Source organism: Triplophysa rosa, linkage group LG5, assembly GCF_024868665.1.
Source record: "Triplophysa rosa linkage group LG5, Trosa_1v2, whole genome shotgun sequence".
NCBI classification, from domain to species: domain Eukaryota; kingdom Metazoa; phylum Chordata; class Actinopteri; order Cypriniformes; family Nemacheilidae; genus Triplophysa; species Triplophysa rosa.
Window position 1 is genome coordinate 30,126,220 of NC_079894.1, and position 14,991 is coordinate 30,141,210.

At 44.8% G+C, this 14,991-nt stretch overlaps 1 protein-coding gene across 1 annotated transcript in view; it reads left to right on the forward strand.

The window, feature by feature from the left end:
- dnm3b (dynamin 3b) overlaps positions 1–14,991 on the forward strand; it is a 60,485-nt gene that overhangs the window by 28,316 nt on the left and 17,178 nt on the right. Inside the window, exons 9-15 of the mRNA XM_057334781.1 lie at positions 93–228; positions 349–416; positions 1,639–1,777; positions 1,918–2,004; positions 2,080–2,150; positions 2,265–2,316; positions 8,451–8,564. Coding sequence (XP_057190764.1) covers positions 93–228; positions 349–416; positions 1,639–1,777; positions 1,918–2,004; positions 2,080–2,150; positions 2,265–2,316; positions 8,451–8,564 — 667 coding nt within the window. The remainder of the gene's footprint in view (positions 1–92; positions 229–348; positions 417–1,638; positions 1,778–1,917; positions 2,005–2,079; positions 2,151–2,264; positions 2,317–8,450; positions 8,565–14,991) is intronic.

Sequence of the window (14,991 nt, forward strand, 5' to 3'; positions counted from 1 at the left end):
TGGGGAAAAATGGATTACATTGGGGCCTACAATACAGCCTGCAGTTTTGTGTAAATGAAGTAACGGATGCTGATGATGTTTGTTTCTGTCAGGATGGTCCAACAGTTCTCTGTAGATTTTGAGAAGCGCATTGAAGGTTCTGGTGATCAGGTGGACACTGTGGAGCTGTCGGGCGGAGCCAAGATTAACCGCATCTTCCACGAGCGCTTTCCCTTCGAGCTGGTCAAGGCAACTCAACTCACCTACTTCTATTCACCTTAACACCTCTCAATCTTGATAATAATGTTTCAGTGGCTTTCTTGTTTGTTGTAAATGTGTTTAATGATTCTGAACGTCTCTGTCGTACAGATGGAGTGCAATGAGAAAGAAATGCGGCGTGAAATCAGCTACGCCATCAAGAACATTCACGGTATCAGGTGAGACATTCATATGACACACGTGTAACACGAGGAACTGTTTCCATTTGCATTATATTGCTGTTATTTTCAGTTCCAGTATGATTGCGTCACGGTTATCTGAAATGTGAACAGGTGATCGCTCATTCTGCCTCATTAATCTGCAATCATGTTTAAATGAAAACAGAAATGACTTCTCATATATTATTTTACTGACCTTCGGTTCTCCACCCCATTAGATGATGAGACTCTACTTCATGCACTTAATAGTAGCCAATAGAACTGCAGCAATTGATCACATGTGGCGGCTGTGTAGATAGCAGGTGTCTTAAATCCGTTCTTTACATGTTTGGTCCAGAGTGAACTGATGTTTTACGTCAGATGTCATGTGTAAGGTCATTTACAAGTTTGTTTGCCTACTCAGTCTGTTCATGGTAAACAAACATGGCTTGCTGTCCTCGAAGGGATCAAGCTCCAAACTTAACCCCTCCTTGTAATAGAACTGCACAGAGGAAGCCAAGTAGGAACTGACGCTTTTCACAGGGTTTCATTGGACATGCGTTCATGACCCCAAGTTAACTTCCAGTTTGTGTTTGCTTGTAATATAACAATTTATTTTATCGTCTTGGTTACGGATGTAGCCTCAGTTCCCTGATGGGAGCCTTTATTTATTTATTCATTCATTTATTTATTAGATATTATTTATTATAATGATCTTGCTTGGTCTATAAACACCATGCACTGTGCTGTGTTTTACCTTTCTGTGTTTTTCTTATTTGCTCCTGTAAAGCTGCTTTGGAACAATGCACATTGTGAAAAGCGCTATATAAATAAAATTGAATTGAATTGTCTTGACACTGACATATCTCAAAAAAGATCATTGCCATTGTCTTGTCTCGATATGCACACCAGTAATGTTTTTTGTAAGGTATGTTTTTTTTAAAACAACTTAAATATACCAATTGAACTAAGGCCTAGTACTGGCTTAAGCAAATCCCTGTCTGGGAAACCGCCCCATAATTGTATATCAATTGTATTAAATTCAATGAAAACTACTCAACAGTTATTGATTCTTTGCGGAGGTCTACCAGAAGTTAAGTTTGGGCCACATGACGTTTGTTTATGTTGATGCCTCTGAATGCGTCTCTTAATGACTGACAGGACTGAATGTTTAGGCTTGTCCTGAAACTACTTCATGTAAAGTCAGGGATGATGAGCGTTTATGAATGTGTTTGTGCTGCAGGACGGGTTTGTTTACACCTGACATGGCCTTTGAGGCTATCGTGAAGAAACAGGTGGTGAAGTTAAAGGAGCCGTGCATTAAATGTATTGATCTGGTGGTTCAAGAGCTGATCAACACCGTCCGTCAGTGCTCCAATAAGGTGCAGTCCACAAACATCAACACTCTGATGATCTGCAAGCATGACATATCAATGACATGATACCTGAGCTGTCCTGTATCCTGTACTCATACACAAGTCATCGCTGATGAATGAATAAGGTTTTTTCATTTGATTCTCAGCTGGATTCTTTCCCTCGACTGCAAGAGGAAACCGAGCGGATTGTGACGTCTTATATACGTGACAGAGAGAGCTGTGCTAAAGAACAGGTACAACAACATGTACACCAAAACAACACTTCTATACAGAGTGTGTAACACAGATGAGTTTGTACATTTCTGCAGGTTTTGTTGCTTATTGATGTTCAGCTGGCATACATCAACACAAACCACGAGGATTTCATCGGCTTCGCAAAGTAAGTCCAACAATGAGAGACGTCATTATACTCACATTTGTATTTCAAACTGGAAATAGATGCACATTTGTGTGGCGTGAATAACAAAATATATGGTGTGTGTGTGTGTGTCAGTGCTCAGCAGAGAAGCAGTCAGGCAAACAAGAAGAGTTCAGCTGGAAATCAGGTCAGTTTCGTCATGACACAAAAATTGTTTTTCATGTTATGTCAGGATCACAGCACAGTCAGTGTTGTGTTATTGGGTAGTTGCACTGATAGTTTCTGGGTTTGTGTTGTCAAACACACCTCTCTCTCTCTCTCTCTCTCTCTCTCTCTCTTTTCTCCGAGCGAGCGAGCAGCCCATAAATGAAGTGCTGTTGTGTTGCTCTGTCAGGAGTTGCAGGTAAGACTCTTTCTTGTGTTTAATTGATATATGCGCTTTTGTCAGAGTGTGTTGTGTGATTTAAACTAAACCAGTGGATCTTGGGCAGGTACAGTACTTCTGCATCAGCTAGCAGTTAAGTGTTCAGCAACCTGAAGCTGTAGAATTATGAAATAAAGACAGACAAAGATGTGCGTGTGATCAGCTCCGGTCTTGCCGTTTATATTTCCTCAAAACATCCACAGTAATACAAACACAATTGTTCAAAAATACACCATATCTTAATAAACCACTTTCTATATTCAAATCTTCATTGGTTAAATCTCTTTCTTGCTTTTACAAAATGCATTCATGAAAATCTGTTCATTAATCAATCATTCTATTACTCATTTGCATCTTCAGAAAGACTATTCAATGTTACATGACTTTCTATGTTGTATTCACAGTTCAAATCAACTCACAATATCACATGTGGTCAAACCCAACATTTCTATATGTTTTTCCCTTTAAAGACCTTTCACAAGCATCTCAAAGTAGATTAAACATTATATTAACTCGTATAAGAAACCTATTCAAACATTTTCACCTTCAACCAACATACGTAGCATTCATTCTATAGGTAAACGTTGCGGTTTCATTTAAGGATTAAACACGTTAAACTTTATCAAAAGTACTCAATTTAACGTATTCTTTCAACATCCATTTAGATTGAAATGTTAAAACACTCGACTAACCTGTAGAATGATGAAATAAAGACAGACAAAGATGTGCGTGTGATCAGCTCCGGTCTTGCTGTGGTGTGGCGTGCAAAGCAGCAGACTTATAGCAACACACCGCACTCACATAGTGCCCTCTAGCGGTCTGGTAGTACCATCATTCCCTTCAATGCATTTTCACATACAGCAATTGTGTAGAACCATCAGTTGGGGTGCTTGGGCACTTGGGTAAAGGCCTGCTGGCACCGCTCCGTCCACTGGACCGGATCTGGCGCTTCCTTTTTAGTGAGATCAGTCAGCGGGCTGGTGAGCTCCGAATATTTAGGTACAAACCTCCAATAATACCCCGCTAGCCCCAGGAACTGTCTCACCTCCTTTTTGGTCTTAGGTCTCGGGCAGGTTGCAATCGCTGCAGTCTTATTAATTTGGGGACACACCTGTCCGTGACCTAAATGGAAGCCCAGATACCTGACCTCCACCCGCCCAATTGCACACTTCTTCGGATTGGCCGTGAGCCCTGCCTCCCTCAGCGACCTCAGGACCGCTCTCAGATGCTCCATATGCAGCTGCCAGTCGTTGCTATAGATAATGATATCGTCAAGATAAGCAGCGAGATATGTCGCATGAGGCCGGACGATACGGTCTATGAGGCGCTGAAAGGTGGCCGGAGCACCAAACAATCCGAATGGAAGGGTCACGAATTGGTGTAATCCAAACGGCGTGGTGAAGGCTGTTTTTTCTTTGGATACGGGCGATAGGGGGATCTGCCAGTACCCTTTTGTTAAATCCAGCGTTGAATAAAAACGAGCGGTGCCCAGCCGATCCAGCAATTCGTCGACTCGCGGCATTGGATGCGCGTCGAATTTCGACAAGGCATTAACCTTGCGATAATCCAAGCAGAACCGAATCGAGCCGTCTGTTTTAGGTACTAAAACTATCGGGCTCGCCCAGTCACTGCTGGATTGTTCTATTACTCCCAAGTCCAGCATGGCCTCTAATTCCGCCTGAACCACCTTTTTCTTGTGTTCAGGCAACCGATAGGGCCTACTGCGTACCACTACCCCAGGTTCGGTCTCGATGTGGTGCTGTATGAGATTCGTTTGGCCAGGGAGGGTGGAAAACACGTCGGCAAACTCCGCCTGCAGGCGGGCCAGGTCAGTGAGCTGGGAGGGTGAGAGGTGATCTCCCCCCGGGGTCAGGGCAAGGGATTGTGTTTTAATATTTGCCTCTGGCCTGAGATCCTCCTCTCCGGTCACCATCGCCATCGCCAGCATCACTGACTCCTCCTCACTCCATTTTTTGAGGAGATTGAGGTGGTAAATTTGAAGTGCGTCCCTCCTATCTGTCCGAACGACCTCATAATCAAGCTTGCCGACTTGCCGTGTGACCTCGAAGGGTCCTTGCCACTTTGCAAGTAATTTAGAACTAGAAGTTGGGAGCAATACAAGCACTTTCTCTCCCGGGGTGAATTTTCGTAGGTTGGATCCCCGGTTATACAAACAGCTTTGTCTGTCCTGGGCCTGTAACACATTTTCCATAGATAGCCGCTCTAGTGTATGGAGTTTTGCTCTCAGGTCCAGGACATACTGAATTTCGTTTTTACTCGTAGACGGTCCGTCCTCCTAAAAGTCTCTTTTAGCATGTCTAACACCCCTCGGGGTTGATGCCCATAAAGAAGCTCGAAGGTGGAAAACCCTGTGCAGGCTTGGGGGACCTCTCGTACCGCGAATAAGAGGGGTTCCAACCACTTATCCCAATTTTTGGTGTCCTCATGGACGAACTTACGAATCATGGTTTTCAACGTGCGATTAAATCGTTCCACCTGCCCGTCCGTTTGTGGGTGAAAGACGCTGGTGCGAATCGATTTAATGCCCAATAATTCGTATAGTTCGCGCAGCGTAGCGTGACATGAACGCCGTGCCTTGATCGGTGAGGACCTCTCGGGGGATCCCCACCCGGGAGATGATACGAAACAGGGCCTCCGCAACAGTCTTCGCCAAGATGCTGCAGAGAGGCACTGCTTTGGGTTATTGTGTTGCATAGTCCACCAAGACTAAAAGACTAATGCAAAGCGATGCCCCCTTGCTGATCGCTCTAATGGCCCGATGAGGTCCATGCCAATTCTTTCGAAGGGGACCTGCATCAACGGTAGAGGGCGCAATGGCACTTTTGGGCTGGCCGGTGGGTTTACCAGCTGACATTCCCAGCAAGACGCACACCACCTGCGCTCGTTGTCGTGAATGCCCGGCCAAAAGAATCATGAGACGATTTAGTGTATTATTAGTTTGCCCCAAATGTCCTGCCATAGGATTACTATGAGCCGCCTGGAAAAGCATTTCCCGACGGCTCTTTGGAACTAATAGCTGGGTTATATTTTCTTTGGTTTGAGCGTCTTGGGCCACTCGATATAACGATTGTTCCTAATAGCAAAATATGGGTAGGAGAGGGGCCGCGCAGGCTGGACAGGCTGCCCATCGTTGGACGCGACTTGCTCGAAAGCGTGTTTCAGCGTCTCATTGTGAGCCTGCTCCAGGGGAAAATCATCGCGGTCAGAGAGAATTAGCCTCTCAATTCCGCTCATTTCCCCTGAGTCAGCACCAGCCGGAGCCGGTTCAGCACTGCCTGTCTGCACGGAACCCTCGCTTCTTTCTACCCCAAGAGACATCCGCACACAGAACCCCCAATAATTTAGAAAAAGCTGGCCAATTCGTACCCAGAATTAGCGGATGCCGGAGGTGAGGATTAACCGCCACCTCTACACTATGCTTTTTCCCCCGAAATTTTATCGGCAGCACCATTAGGGGGTAGTTCACCACATCCCCGTGCACACACCGAACCCTAACCTCGCGACTTTTATCCAATGCCGTGGGCCGAATCAGGCTTTGGTGGATAGAGCTCTGGTTGCAACCCGAATCCACCAGAGCCTGATATGTACCCCCCAATACTCACAGGTATCTGGTACCAGCCAGCCGGACCAGGGGCAGCCTGTGGGGCGTCCAGGACCCAGATCATGGTTCCTACCTCCATCAGCGGGCAACGATTCAGGAAATGGTCCGGGTCCCCGCAACGCCAACAGGCCGGCCCAGGCCTCCCCGCCGCACCGGTGGCAGGGAATGGGGCAAGTGCCTGGCGTGGGGAGGGCGGGTCGACGGCTATACCAACACCGTAGAACTAAGTGGACAATACACACAGACAACACATTCATTTAAATAGAAAACATGACATTAAATTTATACATAAAACAGAAAATAAATCAACTTACCACTTTGCCTGCTTGCGAGTTAAGAGTGGTTTACACAATCTTCTTATGTCTTAATAAAACCGTCATACACTTGTAAAGAATCATCGCATCTTCTTCTCTCCAAAATGGTCAAACAGGAAGTGACATGTACCAAAAAGCATCATGGGAATGCTCGAAAATAAACCCCAAACCCTTTAATAAAGAAATAAATCATACAAAAGTAAGCGATAATGTAGTGTATGCATCAAATAAACATTATAAAATAGTTGAAATATGAAAATAAACAAGTTAAACTAATCAACAAATAAACGAAGTAAATACACATGGAAGTGAAAACGCGCCACCCAGTGGACGCAAAAAACAAGTCCCAGTGACCACAGACACATTCAGTGTGGAGGATTTCCATTAAAAACTACATAAATCCATTGCTCTCTTGTCTCGTGAGGCTCAGAGCAGTGTTCTGTGTTGGTCTGTGCAGCCAACAACAGAACAGTTAGCAGGCTTTACTTACTTTTGCCATGGTGCCAGAACTTCACACACGCGAAAAACAAAAACGGCGGCAGCGCCATGGCTGGACATGTTCAGAAAAAGGGGCGGTGATAATATAATAAGAACGGCTACCTACGTCAGAAAGAGAGCCAAATCTGAACGGCTCGTTTTCTTACAGGCTTGCAGAGATGCACCAGAGACCTGATTTTAGCACTTAAACATGGAAAAAGTCTGGTTTTCATGAAATGACCCCTTTAAGGCAAACTTAAAAATGAGAATTCCCTTGCCTTTTCTTCAATCCCAGAAACAGATCACATTATTTCGTCAGCTGAACACAATCAAACATTTGTATTTCAAAAAATGTACATAAAGGATTTATAAAGCACAAACAGTCATCACGAAAGCAATCTAAACCACTGGATTATCACATAACCAAACTAAAACCATTAATCATATTCATGTAGGGTGTCGTGAGGAGAGAATATGTTTGTTTTTCCTTTGAAATGGGCAGGTTGACAACACTCGGTCATTGAAATGATATCTGCACATCATTCATTTTATTTGTTGACAGCTGGTTTGAATAAATTGTGTTGTACTGTACGTGCACTTGCAGGGTACTCACTCGGGATGCACTGATATGTACATTTTGGCCGATAATGATAACCAATAATTCTTTAACATTGGAAGACGTACAGCTGAAGTGGTTTAACCCCAAAGAGAGATTCATAATTTATCGGCTATAATATATCTGCCTGATTTTATTATCGGGCTGATACGATAATACTTAAAATGACCATTAATCGACCGATATGGCCGATAATTTATCATGCATTCCTAGTACATACCTAACACTGTACTGCTAACTATATGTGTTTAATTGGGGTTTGGGTTCATGGTTGCTGTTGCTCAGTTGGTAGTGCGTCGTGTTAGCAAGACAAAGATCATGGGGTGATCCTCAGGGAACACACATACTCAAAAGTTAAAAGCTGCATGAAACTTATAATCGGACTTATAAAATGATGTACTGCCATTTAAATACCTTACACTAATAAATTATCAGATCAGCAGAGATAAATGTTAACATCAGGTGTGAACAGATTGAAAGTTCGCTCTTTAATATAGCAGCTGAAAATAATTAATATTCCTACACTGCATGTATAATGTGCCAAGAATTTAAGAGATTTTAGACAGCTAAGCTAAAAAAAGCACTTAAAGTCTGATACTCTTATGACATTACCATGCATGGGTTAACCTCACACATCACTTCACTCAATGTAAAACCGGTCCCGTTTCTGTGATATGGATATTGTGTCATGGTTCACATTACTCTTGAGGTTTTTTGATGTCACAGCAAATGACTGTATGTGTTTGTGAACAGCAGAAGAACTTCAGATCACTGTTAGTGCTTACAGAATTCATCCACACCTTCACATCCTTGCTGTCCTGTGTTCAGGTTTAATGAGACTGAGTTTTGTGGTGTTTGTGTTGTTCAGGTGATTCGTAAGGGCTGGTTGACCATCAACAATATCAGCATCATGAAAGGAGGAGCGAAGGAGTACTGGTTTGTGCTGACTGCTGAGAGTCTGTCCTGGTTCAAAGATGATGAGGTGAGATTGTGTTTGATTCCAGTGGGTCCTGCATTACAGAACAGATCTACAGCGCTGTGTGGAGTAACTCATTCTTCACACGCCGTTTGACTTTTCTAATACATTGTGGACTATTAGGGCTGGGTGATATGGCAAAAATGTAAACTCAATCGTTTTTTTTCCATATTGATCAATAACGATATTTATTTCGATATATAATTTGTTAATTTTGCCAGCTTTGAGAGTATCCCAACAATGACTGAAGCCAAAAGATAAAGCGTTCATTAATTAGATTTTAAATGACAATTTATTAACAAAAACAGACTAACAAATGTTAACTTCCAAAACAGTTAGAATTAAATGAAACCAAGCCATTAATATGACCTAATTAGACATGCACTATTGCAACACAGAGGATATTAGGCCAAGACCATGAACGACATGTACTAGTTCATTCAATCTCATTTTGACTCAATTGACTCGTTCAGTAAAGGGCGTTCAATACACTCAACCGATAAAAATGCTCACACTGCCCACACACCTAAGCAATGTTCCCTCTAATTTATTATAGCACTGAGCAAAATAATATTTATCTGAGAGCAAACATTAAAACTGTGAAGCAGTTTTTAACAGTGTGTAAAAAACTTTTTCTTGTAGTAGCCTACTGTAACTGGGGCCATAGATAACGTCTCGGGTTACTTGGCTGTAACACTGTTCCCTGAAAAAGCGGGAACGAGATGCTGCGTTTCAAAATGCTATTGGAACATTCTTTGTTCGACCGGTTGTGAAGCACGTGTGCCAAACACGGCGAAATTGGCTTAAATAACATCAGTGGGTGACGTAATTATAGACCCTATGCACCTGAGGTCTATAAATACACGTGAAACGGACATATCCTCGCTTTCAACCTTTGTCTGAAAGGACATACGGGCACGTTGGTTGCGGCCCCCATAGCATATGAAAAGCTGCTCCGACTTACGCCAGTGGCATTGGTTGAGGGATGCTATTGCCCTGGCCTATGAGGCGCGTGGTCAAGCTTCTGAGGAGCTCTGGAAACAGGAAGTGAAGCCTTTCTTGCTCCGGTGGCAATCTGGCAGTGAACTAGGTCTGCATGGTGTCACACACCACCTTTCGAAAACACGCCATCTGAGGGCATAACTTTTCCAAGTGGAGGGAGCCCTATCGCTTAAAATGGTCTCTACTATATCAGCTGAAAGTCCAGCATCTCTTAGTTGGTCCCCTTCAGGGACCAGGCATGGAGGTTCCAGACCTCGGGACGGGGATGAAACACTGTCACCTGTGCCTGAGACAAAAGATCTCTCCTGACTGGAATCGCCCATGGCGAGCCATCGGGGAGAGATGCTTGGTCTGAGAACCACACTCTTGTCGGCCAATGGGGAGCTATAAATAATAGGTGAGACCCCTGTTGACGGACCTTGGCCAGGACTCCCGGGAGCAGTGTGATCGGCGGAAATGCATAAAGACGCAGTCTGGGCCACTTATGGACCAATGCGTTCAGACCTAGGGGAGCAGGAGGAGTCATAAAGAAGTATAGGGGACATTGTGCTGTCTTCTGTGAAGCAAAGAGGTCCACCTCAGCTTCGTAAAATCTTTTCCAGATTTGGTTGACTACTTCGGGGTGGAGTTTCCATTCCCCATTTTTCACAGCTTGTCTGGACAGCAAGTCTGCTCCCACATTCATATGCCCTGGAATGCAAATGAGGGACAGGAACTTGCCCTCCACACAGAGCAGAACCTGCTGCACAAGCTTGTTCAGAAGGCGTGACCGCAGACCACCCAGGTGATTAATGTAAGAGACTACCATTGTGTTGTCCACCTGCACTAGAACATGGTAGTGGAGGAGGAAGTATTTCAGGAAGTATTTCAGGGCCTGAAATACGGCCATCATTTCGAGGCAATTGATGTGCCATTCGAGAAGATGACCTCTCCAGATCCTTTGGACTAGACGGCCATCTAAGACCGCACCCCAACCCGTGAGGGAAGTGTCTGTCGTTAGCATCTTGCGATGACAACACGGACCGAGAGTGGGACCTAAAGTCAGAAACCGAGGTCTGAGCCACATAGAAAGGGTACGAAGCCCCTGGCACGTAACCCGTATTTGCCTCTGGGGATTGGCCCTTGGATGAAATCCCCTGGCTCTGAACCACCCCTTAAATGGTCTCATATGCAGTAGGCCCAATGGTATTACCATGGACACAGCCGCCATGAGACCTAGAACTATTTGAAAGTGATGATTTGTAACTTTCTGGCCTAGCCTGATGTTCCTCAGGGTGTTTTGAATGGATTCGACCCGTGCAGGGGGACAACTGTGCCTGCCTTGTGATTGAGTCCCATACAACTGCCACATATGTTGTTTTCTGTGCAGGAGAGAGAACGCTTTTCTTGGCGTTGAGGCGTTTCAAGATGAGCTAGGACGACATCCCGATGTCGAAGCGTTAGCTCCTGAGACTGGGCCAAAATCAGCCAGTCATCTATGTAATTTAAAATGTGGATGCCGTGGAGTCGCAGAGGAGCCAGAGCTGCATCCATGCATTTTGTGCATGTGTGGCGTGACGAGACTAGGCCGAATTCAAGAACCCGATACTGGTAAGCTTGGGCCCGAAAGCGAACCTCAGGAATTTCCTGTGTTGTGGCAAGATCTCTATGTGAAAATATGCATCCTTGAGATCGATTGTGATGAACCAATCCACTGTTCGATTCTGAGACAGTCGTCTTGATCGCCAACATTTGAACATGTATGTTCTCAGGTAGCGGTTCAACCCGCAAAGATCTAAAATTGGACGCAACCCCCCATCTTTTTTGTGAACCAAAAAATACAAACTGTAATAGCCTGCCTCCTCTGTCTGACAAGGGAACATGTTCTATGGCCCCTTTGTCCAGCAAAGCTTGCAATTCCTGTGTCAACAAATGCACTCGTTCCGGTTTCATGGAAGTGGAGACCACGCCGTTGAAATGCGGAGGACGAAATGCGAACTGAATCCTGTCGCCAGTGCCTACAGTCCTTACTACCCAAGGGGAGATATCTGGCAGTAATCTCCACGCTCCCAATTTCTCTGAAAGGGGTATTAGTTTTGACACTTCGTCTTGTCAAGGAGACGTTAGATGTCCGGTGTCCTGAATCGTGGCAGGAGATAACCGGACACGTAACAATTTGTTGGGGACTGCCGCTGGCCCCCGAAATGCCATTGGCGGCGGAGATAGCTCAGGGGTCCCCTGAGGGTGCCAGGAAGGAGCCTCTAATCGCTCTTGAAATTTTAAGCGCCTTTTCCTGGGAGGGCACACCGCCATGGTCCTGGGCGCACAAAGATCAGGACCTCTTATTCGAGGAGATGATGTTCCTCAGATCTGGCCTCCCAGATGCGGCCTAAGAAGCACGGCGACATGCTCGCCTATCTCTACGAGGGGGAGCACGATTCACCATGCTCTCCTTCTGAACCTCATGCCTGAGGTAGACTGGACCAGAACGGATCTGGGTAGGGGATGGTCGGCATTGGGTGGCCGACAATCCCGACGCCTGAGCATGGCGGTGAAGAAACCTCACAAACGCCTCATCATGGCACTTCGTCTCCCGGAATCTACTGAAAATGGTAATGATAGCGTCACCAAATAGATCAAAAGGCGAGACAGGGGCATCAAGGAGGAACGCCCAGTCCCTCTCCTTGATGCCCATGAGGTTGAGCACCAAATGTCTTTCCATGGAGACCAAAGCAGCCATTGATCGGCCGATAGCACGGGCCGTCTGCTTGGTGGCACGGAGGGATACATCTGTGGCCCGGCGAAGCTCAGAGAACGCCTCTTCGTCAATGGACCCGCCTGTGCTCAGGTCATTGAGCACGTCAGCCTGATATGCTTGCACAAGCGCCATGGTGTGCAGAGAAGCACCAGCCTGACCTGTTGCCTGGAAAGCTTTCCCCACCAATGAAGATATTACTCTGCAAGGCTTGGTGGGGAGTACAGGCTTCTTCAGGATGATGATGTCCCAGGGGAGAGATAGCCTGCCAACATTTCCTCCACGGGGGGAATCATCATATAGCCCTGTGTCCTTGCATCCATGATAGTCGAATAAATTGACATCGAGGGCACAAAGACACGGGACGAGTAGGGTTTACTCCATGAACGAGTTAACTCGTCATGGAGGTCACCAAAGAAGGTTAGAGAACATCGCTGATGCCCCTCCCCCGGGCCACCGGACAGAAACATTGAGTCATCGAGTCTTGAGAGCTTGGGGACCTCTTGCTCCTGCGGCCAGACAAGACTTAATCTTCCGACTGCATGAGTCACCACCCCCAGTACATCCTCGTATGCTTTAGTGTTGCGAGAGGGGCGGTTGAGGGGGTGCAAGAGAGGCCAGGTCCTCCGCCCGATCCGAAGAAGTGCCGATGCAGGCTTCAGGGGCGGGCACTAGGACCTCGCAATGAGGCAAGCTTGTGAGAGAGGATGAACCCATCTCACGCGCTTCAGCCACATTGCCACGCGATCCCCAGGAGGCTAACGAGGGAGCAGCGGCTCGGTCTCGTTTAAAAAATGTGAAGAACTTTTATGTCAAAAGCCTCGCAATGTACGCACTCTCCCTCGAGCCCGAGAGCAGCATGTACAGCCCCCAAGCACTCAAAACAAAACTCGTGCGAGTCATAATCAAAGAGGAGCTTCTCGCAAGGAGGCATCCATCTCTTCTCTGACTCCGCCATTAAGTCAGTAGATAAATATATTTTTTATATATAAGAGACAACTATCTAAGAGAAGACTTCTTCCCACAACAGATAGACGCACACACGCACACACACACACACACACACACACACACACACACACACACACAAAGCAGTCCTTAAAGACAAAAGAACCTGACGATATGTCCGTTTCACGCGTATTTATAGACCTCAGGTGTGTGTAATTAATTACATCACCCACCGAGGTTATTTGGCAGACGTGCTTCACAACCGGTCGAACAAAGAATGTTCCCATAGTGTTTTGAAACGCAGCATCGAGAATAGCTTTTGATAGGGAACTCATATGCAGGGCCATACGGAATCTAACATTTGGGGAAAGTCTTTGGATTTCGATGGAAATTTTTAATGTTTTAAATGTGTTGGCATTTTTACACAAATGTGTGTAAATGTGTTAAAGAAGTCTTAGAATGCTGCCTGTCTATGTATTTAACTGCAGTTTTATACAGGAGTTTTGGTTCTGCTCATCATATAAAAAGCATTTGATATGATCCAGCGCAGTCCTAAGTAATAGACAGATAAATTACGTTTCCTGAACTCCTCCATCATTAGTTTAGTTTTGAATGTGCAATTGTTCGTCCTCAGGCTCATTAATATCTGTCACAGCAAACAGTGAATTCTAGTAATGCGCTCACTTTCATGCATTTTACTGCTACTGCTCTTTCTCGTTTACTTGTCAAATTTGATGCTGTATTATGAGCGCATCAAAACTACATTGCTCCATGACGCGCTTTTCTTTGATTTTAAAGATGAGTGAGAGTTTTTTCACAGTTTATAATACAGATGCGGTGTGGTGTCATTTGCCTGACGAATTTGACATGCTTTTAGTTTTATTAGTTTTATTAATTTATATAGCACAATTAAACACAACGTAAAGTTGACCAATGTGCTCACATTCTCACACACAACCATTAAAATAAGCATCCGACTGCAGTTTCACGTGTTCCTTAAAAAAGCGTAAGGATGGGGCCTGAGATGGCAAGTTGTTAAAAAGCTTAGGGGCGTTAACTGCAAAGGCCCGATCGCAACTTGACTTTAATCTAGTCCTCGAAATGTCCAAGATCATCTGATTGAGTGATCTGAGAGATCTAAGAAGTTTATGTACATTACATTTACATTTTACATTTAGTCATTTAGCAGACACTTTTATCCAAAGCGACTTACAGAGAGTTCAGGGAGCAATAAGCAATATGTCATAAAGGAGCAATAATACAATAGGTACTAGTACAAAGTTACTAGTTTCAACAAAAGCTAGACCACCACCTGTTGAGAGAAAGAGAGAGGGTTAGTGTTTTTTTCTCTTTTTCTGTAAAGTATTAACAGAAGAGATGGGTTTTAAGGTGTTTTTTGAATGTTGTGAGAGATGTGATTGACCGGACTGTGTTAGGAAGAATGTTCCACCAGGAAGGAGTTGTGTAGGAGAATGAGCAGGACAGCGATTTACTTATGAGAAGGCAATACAAGACGCCGATGGTTTGTTGAACGTAGGGCTGTCACGATTATGAAATGTGATTGACGATTAATTGTCTGATAAATCATTGCGATTATGACGATTAATTGTCTGTTTTAGGGCTTTGACGATTAACTGTCTGTTTTTGAGCTTTGACATTTAATTCTCATAGATTTTTGATTCAGCGATTGAAGCGACCATATTGTTCTGAATACAAGACTATGTTTTTTTCTTGGAAATACATAGGAAA